This window comes from Sminthopsis crassicaudata, chromosome 4 (genome assembly GCF_048593235.1).
Source record: "Sminthopsis crassicaudata isolate SCR6 chromosome 4, ASM4859323v1, whole genome shotgun sequence".
NCBI lineage: Eukaryota > Metazoa > Chordata > Mammalia > Dasyuromorphia > Dasyuridae > Sminthopsis > Sminthopsis crassicaudata.
The window spans coordinates 143931721-143947637 of NC_133620.1; the positions used below are offsets into that span (position 1 = coordinate 143931721).

Below are 15917 nucleotides of genomic sequence, written 5' to 3' on the forward strand. Positions count from 1 at the left end.
CAAGTATAGAGAGGAAATTTTGTGTTATGGTAGAAGGGATTACTTCTTAACCCTTGTGAAATATTAGGTGAGAAAATCATCAAATTTGAACACCATAAAACCTTGAAGATTAAGAATTATTAGATAATAGCCCTAAATCAATAAACAGTTATTAGATATCCACTTTATGGCAGACACTTTGTCTTAATTAACAGTATGTATGTATGTGTGTGTTTAAAATGAATACCAGGTAGTTTTTAGAGGGAGGAACTAATGGTTATAGCAGTCAGAAACAACTTTGTGTGTAAGATAGTACTTAATTGATCTTGAAGGAAACTAAGGATTGGATTCCCAAGGGATGTGCTCATTTGAAGTCTGAAGCCTGGGAGACAGACAGATGAATAATATGTGTGAGGAGCAGCAGAGGCCTGAATGGAGGGGTATAATGTATAAGAAGATTAAAAGATCATGAAGATCTAGAAGTGACTGAGTTTACATTTCATTCTTGAAGTATTGGGGAACTATATTGAAATTTAAGGAGCAGAGAAGTGTGACATTGTTAGACTCGCACTTTAGGAAAATTGCTTTCACAGCTTTATGGAGTAAGCACAGGTTTCTAGGCAGACTCCACTATTATAGTAATATCAGTAAGAAGTAATGAAGCCCAAAGGTAAAGGTGATAGTTCTATAAGTAAAGAAAAGAGAACATGTAAGAATTATTGTAGAGATATAAATGACAAGATCTGAAAACTGATTGGAATGTGAAATCAAATTATATTCTAGTAAACTATGAAACTTCTTCTAGTATATTTAAATTATACTCTTAAATTTCTAAAATAACCCCCCCCCCCCACTAAAATGTGCCAGGTAGTATATATCTATTATAATTACCTTTTAGACCTGATTTCCTTTCTAGAAAGGAGGATGGTTAAATTGCCTTTTTACTTTAAAGTAATCATAATATAGCATATTAATTCATCCCTTTATAATCCCAATTATTATTTAGACTTAAACCTAATAATTAATGAGTACTTTAAAAAATCTTAAGCTTATTTAAAAAATAACATTTGTAGTCCTCAAAGTTTTTCATGATTTGACTGATAAACTACTGTATTCTATGTTTTTTATCTTCATTTTTTTTCTCAAAAGTTGGGTGGTAATATATATATAATCTTATTGAACTCCAAGACTGCCCCAAGTGACCTTTACTAAAAAGGTTTTGTTTAACTGTCTGGCCTAAAACATTAATGATTAATATTATTAAAATATTTTGGGGACATGATCCATTTGCAGAATGGAATATGTTTAAAGTGCCCCTAGAAGTTATCTGTATATTATTAAATATTTGTTTTATCTACCCTTTCCATTGCCTTCACATAAAAGGGAAAAATCTACTAGTTTCATTATATTTATTCTTTATGTTCCTTGGAGAAAGTTCTTAACAACAACAACAAAAAATTAATTGTAAGATTCCTTCTAACTAGGTAATTAATGGAATGGAATGGAAGCAATGGAAAAAATGTAGGATTTAGTTTCAGAGGGCTTAGGTTCATATGTTGGCTTAGTTACTATTTTTGTGACTGTGGAAAAATGATTTAACCTCTCTAAAGATCATTTTCTTTAACTATAAAATACAGAGATTGGATTAGATGACATCTAATCAGTGATCCTATGACCTTTCTAGAATATATGTATATAAATATTATAACTGTGTTTAATTGTTCTTCTTTTGCTCCTTTTCTGGCATTACAATCTGTAATACATTTGTATATCTGCCTTAAAATAAATAAATGAATGAATGAATATAGCTAGCTTAAATACTTTTCAATAGAAGTGATCTGTAATATTAGTCTTGCACATGTAAAATTAGAATTTATGAATAGGATATGTAGAGACTTCATTATTTAACTTCTCTCACTTTTTCTTGAAGAGGTAATGTAGTATAGTGTGAATAAAGAGCTGGCCTCAAAGTTGGGAAAATCTGAGTTCTATTTGTCACCTTTAATACATACTACCTATCTATGGGGTCTAATCACTTCATCTCCTTAATGCCTTAGAATACTCAAGACCAGAAATTGCATTTGCATTAGTAAAGGGAATTTTTTTGGTAGAAAGTTCTTATAACCAATGAAATTCACAGATCTAGATGAAAAAAATTTTTCTAATGGAAAGAAAGATACTTACTTGGCTCTTCTGTAATTTGTCACCTGTTTGGCTGATTTGTTTTATCTTAATCTAGTATGTTATTCTGTTTTTCTTTAGGCTCGATTTTATTCTCCAACAACAATATTTATTGATGAAATAGATTCCATTTGTAGTCGCAGAGGAACTTCTGAGGAACATGAAGCAAGTCGAAGGGTAAAAGCAGAACTACTTGTTCAGATGGACGGTAAATCAATTTACTTTGGGAGAAGTAGAGATAAGCATCTGAAACCTTCCCTATACTTAATTCCCTCCTGTTTCTTGCACTAGATGCAGTACTAGAAAATAGTAAATATTGGTGGAATTCAATAGAATAATCTTGAATTTTAGTTTTGCAATATTAGCTATATCTTACAGATGATCACTCTGATGTTAAATGAAATTAAAGGGTTTACCTAAGGTCACACAGTAAAGTCAGAGTGAGGTATTCCAATTACAGAATCAGTGCTCTTTTCACTATATCATGTTGTTTATTCTCAGTGCTAATAGGATTAATATAGTAGTGAGGGTTTTTTTAAATGGGAAAATTTTTACTTTTGGAAACAGATTTTATAAGTTAATGTTGTTGAGAATTATCTGAGCTTTTTTTTTTTTTTCCATTTAACAAAAGCTAAACTGTCCTATTGTATTTTTGTTTGTTGCTGAGCTCTAATTGTTTGCTTTAATTAGTGTGGTCCTAGAGAAGTCTTAAGAAACTATGAACAAAGTTTAGGAAGTAATATCCTGTTGTTCTACCAAATACTTTATAATCATTATTTTAAAAGTGATTATTATTGCAGTAATATTATTATTATGATTTTCCAACTTAAGGGACCAGACTCTTTTTTTCTTTTTTCTTGTAGGTGTTGGTGGAGCGTCTGAAAATGATGATCCTTCCAAAATGGTTATGGTACTTGCAGCTACTAATTTTCCTTGGGATATTGATGAGGCTTTAAGAAGACGACTAGAAAAAAGAATTTACATTCCATTACCATCAGGTATTGTTATTTAAATTGTAACAGATCTTTTTAAAATTTAAATTGGGCCTTAATAGACTTTCTTTTTGAGAAAATACTCCTATATATTAGTATCTTCATGTTTAGTCATCTTAACCATTTGAGTATACATACATGCTAAAAAAATTCAGTTTTCTCTCCCTCCTAGTTCCTCCCCACCTTTGAAAAAATAGAAACCCTATTTAAAAAATATACATAGTCAAAGCAAAACAAATCCCCACATTGATGTGCTTGTTTTCTTATAGCCCTTTCATCATTTTTTTCTTTTTCTGTCAACTTTATCACTCATGACCATGTATGGAATCTGGGATTTGCTTTAATTTTCATTTCTCTGGTTATTAGTTAGTTGGGGCAATTTTTTTTCATTTGGTTATTGATATTTTGGATTTTATTTTTAGAAAGTTGTTCATAAGCCATTTGAGTATTTGTCATTTGGGAGAAAGGGTTTTTTGAAGGCTCTCTAAGGCACAACACTAGCAGATACTTGTAGGTAAGCATATTTATTTGCACTGAACAATTACATGAGAAGGTTAAGTATTACAGAGGAGTTCCTCTAGAAAACATTTTTGAGGGTTTGAGAAATTATTTAATATATATGCTGAGTTCTTAATTTTTTTTTTTTTTTCCCCATTTCTGATGTTTATCTAGCAAAGGGCAGAGAAGAGCTCTTGCGAATAAGTCTACGTGAACTGGAATTGGCTGATGATGTTGACCTTGCAAGTATAGCAGAAAATATGGAAGGTTATTCAGGAGCAGATATTACCAATGTATGCAGGTAGGAATTCTTTTGGGTTTTAGTTTCCTTAGAGTCCTTAATTTTTTAAAGTTATATGAAGGCTCAAATCATTATGGACCATAAGTTATAAATTGGTTTTGAAGAGACAAAATATTGTATCATGTTCTCAGTTGAAAATTTAAGCTATATTTTGTATATGTGTGTGTAAGTGTTTTTAAGTATATCTGGATTTCACAACTAGGCCTTCTATAACTTCAATGAAGCAATATTTTTTGTGTTATCCCTATAAAAATACATGAAAAATAGATGGAAAAAAATTAATTTGGAATAGGTTAATAGTTGAATGACCAGACCCCAAGAGAGGAAAGTCTTAATTTGAGTGTCTTAGGGATTTGTCCTTTGAACTTGTGCTGTTGAACCTTTTTTTTTTTTTTTAAACAAATATTGTAAGTGACACAGTCACAAAAACTGAGAATTAAGAAGGACCTCAAAACTGAAGTCCAACTCATAAGAAAATAAAACTTTTCTCCACCACATAACTAACTGGTAGTCATCTAATGTTTACTTGAAAACTTATAATTATAGGGAATCTGTTTGTTACTTAATCAAAGTCCTGTAAGTATTAGGAGTTTTATTTATGTGAAACAAATCTTTACAGCTTCTATTTTAGGTAGCTAGGTGGTCCAGATGGGCTGAAAATGAGAGTTTAAATTTAGTTTGATTAACAGGTGAGTAAAAACCTTGGGTAAATCACAGCCTTGATTTCTTCAATTTACTTAAGTGTTAAATGGAGATAATAACGTCTTACCTCATTGGGTTGTTGTGACAATCAAATGCAGTATTTGTAAAACACAAAACCCAGCACATAATAGGCACTTAATAAATAGCTGTTACTTTCCTTTTTTACCTATTTCTTTTAGTGGTCTTGGTTCGAGTATAAAAAAATCTAAGTCTCTTTTCAAGTGACAAAACTTTGAATGTTTTTAGACAAGTGTCTCTCCACACTCCCAAACCTACCATCACTCCCATTCTCCACAAATCAAATTTGCTACAAAACATCATTATTTCATTCAGCTAGCTCACAAAAGGCATGTTCTTCATTCCCCTTCAATATTCCTTTTGAGACACTTGAGTTTTTCTTGATCCCTCTTCCAACCCCCGCCAACAGCTGTTAGTCTTTCCTTCTCTGGTTATCTCCTTTCTTTGTGTTTTGTTAAATTCATGTGGCATATATGCGTATAAAGATATATATAGACACACACACACACACACACACACACACACACACACACACACACACACCCTCCCAAAATGTAGGAGAGTATGTGTATGGGTGCGTGTGTCCATTATTTAGCATAGTGCCTAATATTTAGTAAGCATTCATTGTGGTTGGACCTATGAAAAATAGCATAGTACTAGCATCTGTCCCTGTCTCTCTATACTGTGCTTCAATTAATATAGCCTAAGATGATAATCCCTTTTGTTAGGAAGTTGAGGAAGGAGGTGTAGGTTGCATATCTTAGGAGTTTGTGAAAATGCTTGGATCTCTTTCACATGAGCTGATATTGATGACTTGCCCATCTCTTATACTTGGTGAAGATGGCTTTTTGAACTCAGGTTTAAAACTTTATCTTTATACCTGTTAGGTTTTGTTTGATTAGATTTTAGCCTATGGAATACAGAATCCTGTATTCCCGAGTTTTAGCTATCCTTTCCAAGTTTGTGTCATCTGTAGAGTTGATAAACCTTTATCAAAACTTTTGGTTTTTCCCAAACCTGCAATTAAAATGTTGAACCACACAAGAACAAGAACCAATCTCTGGAGCCTTCTAAATAAACATTAAACTGTTACTGATTAATTTTGGGGTCTGACCATTCAATCTGTTCTGAATGTAGGTAATCTTTAATGAATAATCTGATCCAGCTGATAAACCTAGCTCTTCTCATATCTAGAAGAATAATTGAAAGAATTTGATATTTATTATACTAAAATCTAAGTAAAGGTTCTTGGTGCCTGATAATTGATAATGATACAAACTTTGCTTCTGTCAATAGAGAGGTTAGAGAGTATAAATGTGGAATGTGGTATGAATATGCTTTCAGTAATTTTCAGTAATGATCTTTCAGTAATAATTATCAGATGATCTGATATTTACTGATGGCTTGCCCATCTAATACTTCAGAAGATGGCTTTTTGAACTCAGGTTTAAGACTTTATCCTTACACCTGTTAGATTTTATTTGATTAAATTCAGCTCAGGCATGCTGTCCAGCATATCTGAGTGTGTTAAGATTTAATCCTTTTTTAAAGGCTTATGGGGGGGGAGAGGAAAAAAATTAGCTTCTTAATATACAATTTGTAATAGCATATAATGTCATGAAAATAACCATTCTATCCCCAATGGGATGGAGACTTTTTGGGGGGTTGGGGGTAGAGGACACTCATTAGCCTCACTTACTGGTTAATAAAAAGTTGCCAATAACCAGACTCTTTTTCCTGTTAAATTGTGTTTTCTCACATTATTCATGTTTTGGAGTCATTTTTTAAAATAAAATTTTGTTATCTTTTGTTATTCCATACATTTCCCTTCTAAATGTCATCTTTTATAATAATGCTTTTCTTTTCTTTTCTTTTTTATAAAGAGAAAGTTTGATATAAGAGATCTATAGTGTTTCACACTTTCATCCTCTACTTCTACAAAGAGAAATGGGAAAGGAAAGTGTATGTTCATTTGCCTGGGACAACCTGATTCAATATAATTTTGCAGCATTCAGTTTTTGATTATTTTTTGTTGTTCTTTCTTGTAGTGATGTGATTTTCTTGTCTCTTTATTTCACTTTGCATCAGTTTTGCTGCTTCTCTGTAATTCCTCATGTCCTTCAATTCTTATAACACAATAATAATATCCAGTTATATCCATGTACCACATTTTGTTTAGCCCTTCCCCAATCAGTGGGCTTCTACTTTCTTTCCAGTTATGTTATAAAAAGTGCAGCTATAAATATTTGGTATGTGTAGCATCCATTTATCTATAGTGCATAGTAATTATATGTTGGGATATACTGTTCGCAATTGTTGTGATTAACTTTTAAAATACACTGATAACATTTTTCAGCAAACATTTATTAAGGGACTATTCGGTGGGCCAAAGGGGAGAAAAAGATTAAAAAAAAAAAAAAACAAAGTCCTTGCCCTCCAGGAGCTTACAGTCTAGTAAGATGTAAATGACACATATACCAATAATTATAATACAAAATAGAACACAAGTGCTTAAGAAATACGTGCCAAAAAAGTGCTTCAAGAATTAGGAGAGAATTTCCATTTTAGGAAAGATCAGGGACAACTCTTTATGGAGGAGGTGTTATTTGACTTGGGCATGGAAAGATAGGAATTGTCATTTGGCATATTGGAGAGGTATTTCAAATGTGAGAAACATTAAATATATGTCATACAATACTATTTATTGACAGGTAGCAAGATTATACTTAGAAACATTGTAACACTTTTGTAGCAATATAAATATAAAGTTTATCGTTCTCAGTTTAGTGTAACCAGACCCTTGGTATATGTGAAAATTTTAACTTTTACTTTTAAATTTTTTCTTTCAAAGAGATGCATCCCTGATGGCCATGAGAAGGCGCATTGAAGGTTTGACACCTGAAGAAATCAGAAATCTTTCCAGAGATGAAATGCATATGCCTACAACTATGGAGGACTTTGGAATGGCTTTAAAAAAGGTTTCTAAGTCAGTATCTGCTGCGGACATTGAAAGATATGAAAAATGGATATTTGAATTTGGATCATGCTAAATTCTTTTTTAAAGTAAACTGTGAGAAACCTGCCTTATGTTGTTTCAATAGTAATGAAAAGTAGTATTTCATTGCACTGAGTGCTATATTTTTTTAAACTTTCATAATGATAATTATAAAAGGAATTCATGATTCTGAATAAATGTAATTTTTTTAAGCTGCAGGGACATTTGACTCAATTTGTTACTTTTGCATTGAACCTTAAAAGTTTTCATAATTAACACTTTTTTAAATCATACTTTTATAAACACTTTGAGATGATGCCTCTTTTTAATATTGTTTCTTCTATTAATAGAGGAAGAAAGCTGAAAAGCCATTCTTCAATCTAGGTAGTAATGGAGCCAAAGCTGACCTTAGTTTCATGTAACTTTTAAGAATTGTTTTGTTACTTTAAGTAAACAAAAGGGGAATAAATTGAAACAAGGACCTATACTGCCCTTCCTCCTACTAGTTGGACTCTGCAAGGCTGGAGAAGGTTTTCTTTTAATAATCATTTGGAGACTCCTGGCTCTACTTTCATGTCCCTGAGCAGTAGAATGTTGTTGCAGGGACAGATAAATACTTATTTTCCAAAGTTTTATTCATACACTAATTATAGCTTATTTTGGGAGCTGAATCTAAGGTATTTTATAAATGATAGGTACAAAATGACAAATGCTTTTCACCTTGTAAAAACATACCAAGGTCCCACAACACTAGAGCATAAGCAGAGATGTTAATTCTGGAGATTTCACTAAAACATTGCTTTTTTATTTAATACTCTGTAAAGCTTAAGTAAACTTTCTCATGGCTCAAAATGACTTGTTCCTTTTTCAGGTATTCCAATGAAATGACAGTGTTGGTAAATATACTTAAAGTCCATTCATAATGGTAATTAATTTGCAATAAAAAGTGAAGTCAAAATAGCTAAAACAAAGTAGTTCACTACTAAATTCTTTAAAAACTTTATATTGTTTTCTCACAAAAATTTAGTAATATTGTCACTGATTTATGAGTTACCAGTATAAATTTTGACCTCTCACAATCCAATAAGTGTATATATCCAACTCCTCCTCTCTCTAAGAGATTTTGCAACAAGAAGGTCACTTGACAATTCCATTTGGATCCTGCTGTGAATTTGGTACAGATATAATGAAGTAATAATGAAGGTTCTTTATCAAAATCAATCATAATTGTACAAAATACAAGTTAAATAGTTACAAGTGTTTAATTCTGGAACTTTTCTTAAGTTTAGCTCTTCATAAAGTGCTTAAAGTTAAGATCTCATTACAATAAAAAAAAAAAGTTGATATAATTTTCTTAATAAGGCACCTGGAATTACTGGCTTAAGGGTTTTTTTTTTTTGTTTGTTTGTTTGTTTGTTTTTTTTGCTGAGGCAATTGGGGTTAAGTGACTTGCCCAGGATCACACAGCTAGGAAGTGTTAAGTGTCTGAGAGTAGATTTGAACTCAGGTCCTCCTGACTTCAGGGCTGGTGCTCCATCCACTGTGCCACCTAGCTGCCCTCTGGCTTAGTCCTTTTTTTTTTTTTTTTTTTTTTTTTTTTTGGTGTATAAACAAAATGTACTGCAAGTCTTTGTAATATCCTATTTCAGTTTGGCTAATTTTACCATTCTCTCATTCCTTAGGAAGTCATATCTGACATTACCAGTTAGGCAGTTTCAAATGTTATATCCTTATTCTCCAATATCTCTTAGAAGGCCAAGCTAAGTTGTGGCACTAGTTTTCAAAATATTATACATTTTCCTTAAATGATTGGAAATTATGAACCACATAACAAATTCCACAGTGAAAAAATGGGATAAGGATGTGTTAAATACATATCTTCTCTTCAAGATTGTCCTTTGATTTTTCTGTAGTCTCTAAGAAATTAATAGGGTAGTACCTGTGGTAGCCCACTTTATCCAAGTGAAGAATTCCCCTGAAATTCAAAAGAATATGTCTTATTGTAATACAGAAGACAATAAGTTTTCCTACTAGATAAAGACAAAAATTTTTCATCAGTTTATATTGTTTTGATCTACAGTAACAGATTCTAAAATAACATTTTCACAAAAGAAGGGAACTGGGATCTATAATAGTAATGCACTCTCAGGAAATGGAAGAGGGAATGTGGGATGGTTGTGATCAAACTATTACTGGAGTTTCCAGATCACTCGATAGAGAATGGTCAAGGGAAATAGGCACCTCCAACTCAAAAGCTAAGAAGATTGTCTAATCTAGAAATGCTATTCCTACTTCTGGTCATAGAGACTTTTTGAAAATAAGGTGTTTTGTTTTAAATACTCTTTGCTAACAACATATTTTAATATACTATAAATCTACCGATTTATACAGTTTACTAATACTCCTGTGTACTTATTAGGAAAGCACATTATTAGACTATACCACATATTACTAATAGCATATTAATATACAAATGAATGAAGCAAAATAATACTTTAGGCTATCATAATTTCCTTCTTGGACTGCAACAAAATATGAGCATCTAAGCACTAAAATAACTTAAGGAAGACTAATGAAAGTGGATCTTTACATAGATGGTCACACTATTAACATAGCAGTGTCTGTCAGCCACTGTCTTGGAATGGAGCCAATGTTTTGAGGGAGTTTCAGTGGGAAGCATTTACTGCGTCTATTCATGTATGTAAATGACAAAGTGGAGGGGCAGGAAGAAAGGAAAACTAGAGTGGTAGTTTCCACTAAAAATGAGAATTACTTAAAAATAAATTACTTACTTGGATTCAGAATTAGGAAAAAGCACCTTTAAGATGGCTATTACTATAGCTGCTCCTATAATTCCAAGCATTGTGATGTTCATAAACATAAAAAGTACTGGGAAAATGTTGATCCAGAATTTACACATATATTTTCTGAAATCCTCCATCAATTGGCAAATAATCTAAAAAGAAAAAGAAAAAGATATATGAGGTGTTTATTAGTTTAAAAATAGTGAAACAAAATCAAGACTCTTCACCTTATATTTCTGTTCCCTGCTTAGCTTGACTATTGAGAAAAAGGTCACAGTACATATTGATTTTACTTAGTATAAATTCATTATGAAACTAGTCTCAGATACTCCAAAATCCTCACACACATCAAAAATTTCTCTGTATACTGTAGTACTACTAAAACTAATAATAATGAGTATCTACTCATCCCCCATCATTGCACCTACCCTGCTTTCCTTGAAATACCTCAAAAGTTCTGTACCTTTGCCCATCTCCCAGAAAAAAAAAGTAATTCTCTGTAAAAACTGATTGATTCTTCCACTTGTAATCCTAAATTCTGATTCTTCTAGGACTTTAAATTTTTCTCTCCCCTAGCTTTCTAACAAAGTGTCCATAGATATATGTTGATTAAAAACTTAAACCATTTTCCTTAATCTTTCTTGAGAATTTTATTCATGAGACTCCTATCACTTCTAGTTAAAATTTCAACTCCCTTCTCCACTACTAAACTTAAAAACATTTACAGATAATTTTCCACTTTCTTATTCTCTAATGAACCATTATTCCCTTGCAATTTGGCTTCTGATCTCATCACTGAAACAGCTCTCTTAAAACACATTTCCAAATGTACTTTCATCATCTCAGTCATTACCCTCCTTCATCTCTCTGTACAACATTTAGTGCTGCTGATCACACCTTGATACTTCTACTTCCTTTTTCTATCATGACTTTATATTCTCTTGATTCTCCTATTTTGATCATAACTTTCCTGACTCTTATCCCCTCAATGAATTAAAATTCAGCACATTTAGACTTCATGTAAAATGATCACCTGACCAACAGAAATACTATCCAGCACCCACATACCAACTCTAGCAAAACCTTGAAGTTCGCAGAAGATCAAATAATGATCAAAAAAAATCCAGTCAGAAAGTACAATAAAGTGACATCCTCCATCTAAGAACTGCAAAAAGAGCCAAAATTCAGAAGGTGATAGGAAAGGGTAAAACCAGTGCCACATCAGGCTGGGACTCGAACAGAATCAGGGACAGTAAACATAGTCTTCAAAGCTCTGTGTCCAGAGGAAGCAAGAGTATAATGTTCTCCTGAGAAGGCTTTAGGATGGTTAGAAAGCCCCAGACTTTGTGATAAAAATGTGATAAGAGCTGCAGACAGTAACCAGAATAATGCCCAGATCCAAAAAGCCCAAGCTAGGTGCTCTGAGGTCTCAGACTTGGGTCGTGAGATGCTAAAGAAGGCAGTAAAGAACGTAAGGGGTGAGAGTGGAAGTTAACCAGTTGTAATGAAAGTCAGCAAAAGAACCCAAGAAACCCAGGGCAAGATCAAACTTGGCAGCTGAGCTCATGAAAAGAGCAGCCAGGGGTGGAACGTGGCTCCAGTAGACAAGACAGCCCCAGTAAAAGAATTGAAAGCCAGAAAGTAAATCAAACACCCACCAGTACCAATAATTAGTGCAAATTTAGGGTGCTGTCAAAGGAAGAAGAAAATCTAGAATAACTATATACATTCAAAAGAAAAAATAGGTTTTTCACAAGGAACATGAATTACCTAGAAGAAATGAAGCAAAAGGGGAAAAAATGAAAAGCTCTATATTAAATCTGGAAGACAAAGATAAAATCCTACTTTAAAGGAACCACAAAAAAGTAATGTGAGCCGAAATCCAGAATGCCCACAATCAAGAAAAAAATTTAGTGCCAGCATATGGGAAAAAGTACTTCAAATACGAAGGATTTATAGTCATAAGAACTAATAACATACAAACCAGGGGAGATCTTGGTTTATTATTATTTATTTACAAAAGGTAAGAATGTGGGCTTACAACCAAAAATACAGTGAAATATAATAAATATAATTTATAAATAAAATCCTTTAAGAAAGAGTAAAAAAAAAAAAAAAAAAAAAACTTCCTGCTTAAATGTTTGAGAATATCTTAAAGTTATTCTCAAGCATTTAAGCAGGAAGTTGAAATAGTTGAAATACAAACACAAGAGCAAAAAGAGTTATCTTAGAAAGGTAAATATGTGAACTACAGAAAGAGGCTCTGTGAGAGAGTAGTGCTAACATTCTAATGGAGAAGCAGAAATTGTCCATTCAGAACCTAAATAAATGTTTTTCATGGGGTTATTGAAGGAATTAGATTAAAAAAAAGTCATAGGAATGGAATGAATCTGTACTAAGGGTTTTAAAAAAGGGCAAAATGATAAATATACTGGAGAGGAGGAAGAAGGGAGTGGAACTTGCTATTTTTCATAAGTGGAGTGTGTAAGAATATACAAACATGAGAGGAGGAGAAGGCATTAGAGGAACCTTATTTTTTTTAAATGAAGTTTTTTATTTTCAAAACACATGCAAGTATAATTTTTCAACATTGACCCTTGAAAAACCTTGTGTTCCCAAGTAAAATGTATGGGATTGCCTGTCATCGGGGGGAGGGAGTAGAGGGGGGGGATAATTTGGAAAAATGAATACAAGGGATAATATTATAAAAATATATATAATAAAAAATTATTAAAAAAAAAAGAAAAAAGAAGAAAAACCTTGTGTTCCAATTTCCCCTCTTTTCCCCCACCCTTTCCCCTAGATTGCAAGTAATTCTTTTTTTCTGAAATGGACAAAGTAAGGTTGAACACACACTTACTTGGTATAAAAATAATCAAACTCAACAGGAAAACCACTGGGGGAATAGAAGGTTAGGAAGGATAATACCAAAGAAGGAATGAGCACAAGCAAAACAAATCTGATCTTAGTGGGAGAGAATGAAAAAGAAAAGAACTGTAATTTAAGGGAGTGCCCATCAATTAAGGAATAGTTGAAAAACTGGTACCATGACAGTTGGGTTTGTCTGTACTATAATCACACTCACCAAGGTAGGAAGGAAATAGGCCATTAATAAGCACCTGCTATGTGTCAGGCACTGTGCTAAGGACTTTACAAATTTGATCACTTGATCTTTATGACTACCCTGGAAGGCAAATGCTATTATTATTATTATCCCTACTTCACAAATAAGGAAATGGAGGCAGTGGCCTGTCCAGAGTCATGCAACTAGTATTTGAAAAGGAACTTGGACTGAGCTCTTCCTGACCTCAGACTCAGCACTGTATTCACAGTGTCACCTATCTGCCTTATTGGAAGTTCTTCTCCAGGTGGTCCAGTCCATTTTTAGTCCCACATTTCTTATTTTTCATGACCTTATTGCCATTTCTTTCTCCAGATTATTTTCACAGATGGAGAACTGAGACAAACAGGGCTAAGTGACATGTCCAGGATCATATAGCTTTTAAGTGTCTGAGGCCAAATTTGAATTCAGGAAGAGGAATCTTCCTACTAGACCCAGCACTCTTACACTATGGCATCACCTAGCTGCCCAGTCTTCCCCAGGAGCTTGTTATATTGATGTAACAATAATCTGTGATTTTCTCACAGGTCCAGTTAGAAAATAAAAGAAAATCATACAATGATTTCTGCTTTAAAGGATTTGCAAGGCTCCAACCCTTAAGCTTTCAATTAGTTTTTGTGTGCTGTACATTCTCTTTTCTCATGTTGGCCTATAATTTTAAAAACAATAAGAGATACTGATATTTACCTTACATGAAGATGGAGGCTCTGCTCTAAGTGGAGTCTCTGGTAATTTGCCAGGCAATGGGTCTTCATTTATGGTTGTTTCCATGTTCCTGATAAGGTACTGACTGGTTGTCTGCAATAGACTAGGACTATCTACAGAAATAACAAAATGGGAAGTTAACTGAATGCTTTAGCTTTCTTTAAAATAGTACTCTCTACTACTAACTTTAAGGTCATAAAGTTCATACTATGTATGGAAATAAAAAATCAGAATTAAAAGCCTAATTATATTTTCTATAACTAGCTTTTTTTTTTTTTTTTTTTTTTGCTGAGACAATTGGGTTTAAGTGACTTGCCCAAGGTCACACAGCTAGGAAGTGTTAAGTGTCTGAGACCAAATCTGAACTCAAGTCCTCCTGACTTCAGGGCTGGTGCTCTATCTACTGCACCATCTAGCTGCTCCTATAACTAGCATTTTTAAAAGGAAAAAAAATTAAAATTAGATTAACTATATTTCTCACTAAATAAAATTTCTATCTATTAAAAAACTATAAGAAAACATAAGAAAAAAATTTTAATTGAAGTAACAAAAAGGTTTCTGTTTTTCAAAGATGAATTTTAAAAACAAACATCCTTAATATTCTACTTAAGAATAGACAATTATGGCAGAAGAGATCTACTAAAACAGGCCATAGGATTGAAAGTTGCAAGGGACCTTAGAGATCATCTAGTCAACCTTTCCCTTGCCTCCCAATTTTTCAGAAAAGAAACTGCTGCCCATGAAAATTAAGTGATGCCCAGGTTCCTAAGTAATAAGTACCAGGAAGAAGATTTGAACTCAGATTCTCTGATACTAGTCAGCACTCCATCCCCTACCTTATACTACTTATGTCTCAAAAGAGACATAAATCCTTGAATATAAATCCAAAGCAACACAGAGGGCTTTCTGAAAAAAGCACATTTCCAAATATAACACTATTGTGATTAAAAATCTGCACCAACAATTATAATTAGTAATGTTATAAGGATGTAGGACAAAGCTCAAGCTGGATCACATCTAGGAAAATGCACTATACTTCCAATGATCTCAAACTTCCAAAGATACGGAAGTCCATTCTTTTTGAATATCACTATGAAAATAATCTAAGTAACCTTAAAGATAACGGAAAAGATACACGGTTGGGTAGACCATATCAATTTACCACCAAATTTGTGTTGGCATGACAAATTGAGAATATGTTTTACTGAAAAAAAGCTGCTGGGCTAGTCACTTTATTAAGAATCAAGAATGAAATAATGAATCCCAAGTATTGCAGTGAGAGCCAAGAATTAATTTTTTAAAAAACAGAGAAAACAAATTAAACCTATCTTCCTTTTTTTGGGACCCTGGAGAACCTATAGATTATAAATACTGGATATGCTAATGTTTATAGTTGTTTCATCAGTTTTGCTTAATTTTTTCTTTGTTATTATAAGGTAGACAGAGAAGGGATTTCCATGAGGAAGGAAAGGTCTATTGGGAAATTACTGTGTTATTGAAAAAAATAAAACTAAGAAGAGGAGTACCTCTATGCACAAAGAATCAATTATTCAGAGAGAATTTATAGAAAAATGTAGACAGGAGGAGAATTACACTGGAAAAAGTATGAATGGTTTTTAAT

At 32.8% G+C, this 15917-nt stretch overlaps 2 protein-coding genes across 2 annotated transcripts in view; one reads left to right on the forward strand and one right to left on the reverse strand.

Annotated features, from left to right (window-relative positions):
- Positions 1-7884, forward strand: part of KATNA1 (katanin catalytic subunit A1) — a 33240-nt gene extending 25356 nt beyond the window's left edge. Inside the window, 4 exon segments of the mRNA XM_074309575.1 lie at positions 2242-2368; positions 3024-3158; positions 3825-3951; positions 7523-7884. Coding sequence (XP_074165676.1) covers positions 2242-2368; positions 3024-3158; positions 3825-3951; positions 7523-7721 — 588 coding nt within the window. The 3' untranslated portion in view covers positions 7722-7884.
- The window catches only part of GINM1 (glycosylated integral membrane protein 1), a 37014-nt gene continuing 28111 nt past the window's right edge, over positions 7015-15917 (reverse strand). Inside the window, exons 6-8 of the mRNA XM_074309577.1 lie at positions 14279-14409; positions 10459-10622; positions 7015-9641 (exon numbers count right to left, since the gene is read on the reverse strand). Coding sequence (XP_074165678.1) covers positions 9533-9641; positions 10459-10622; positions 14279-14409 — 404 coding nt within the window. The 3' untranslated portion in view covers positions 7015-9532. The remainder of the gene's footprint in view (positions 9642-10458; positions 10623-14278; positions 14410-15917) is intronic.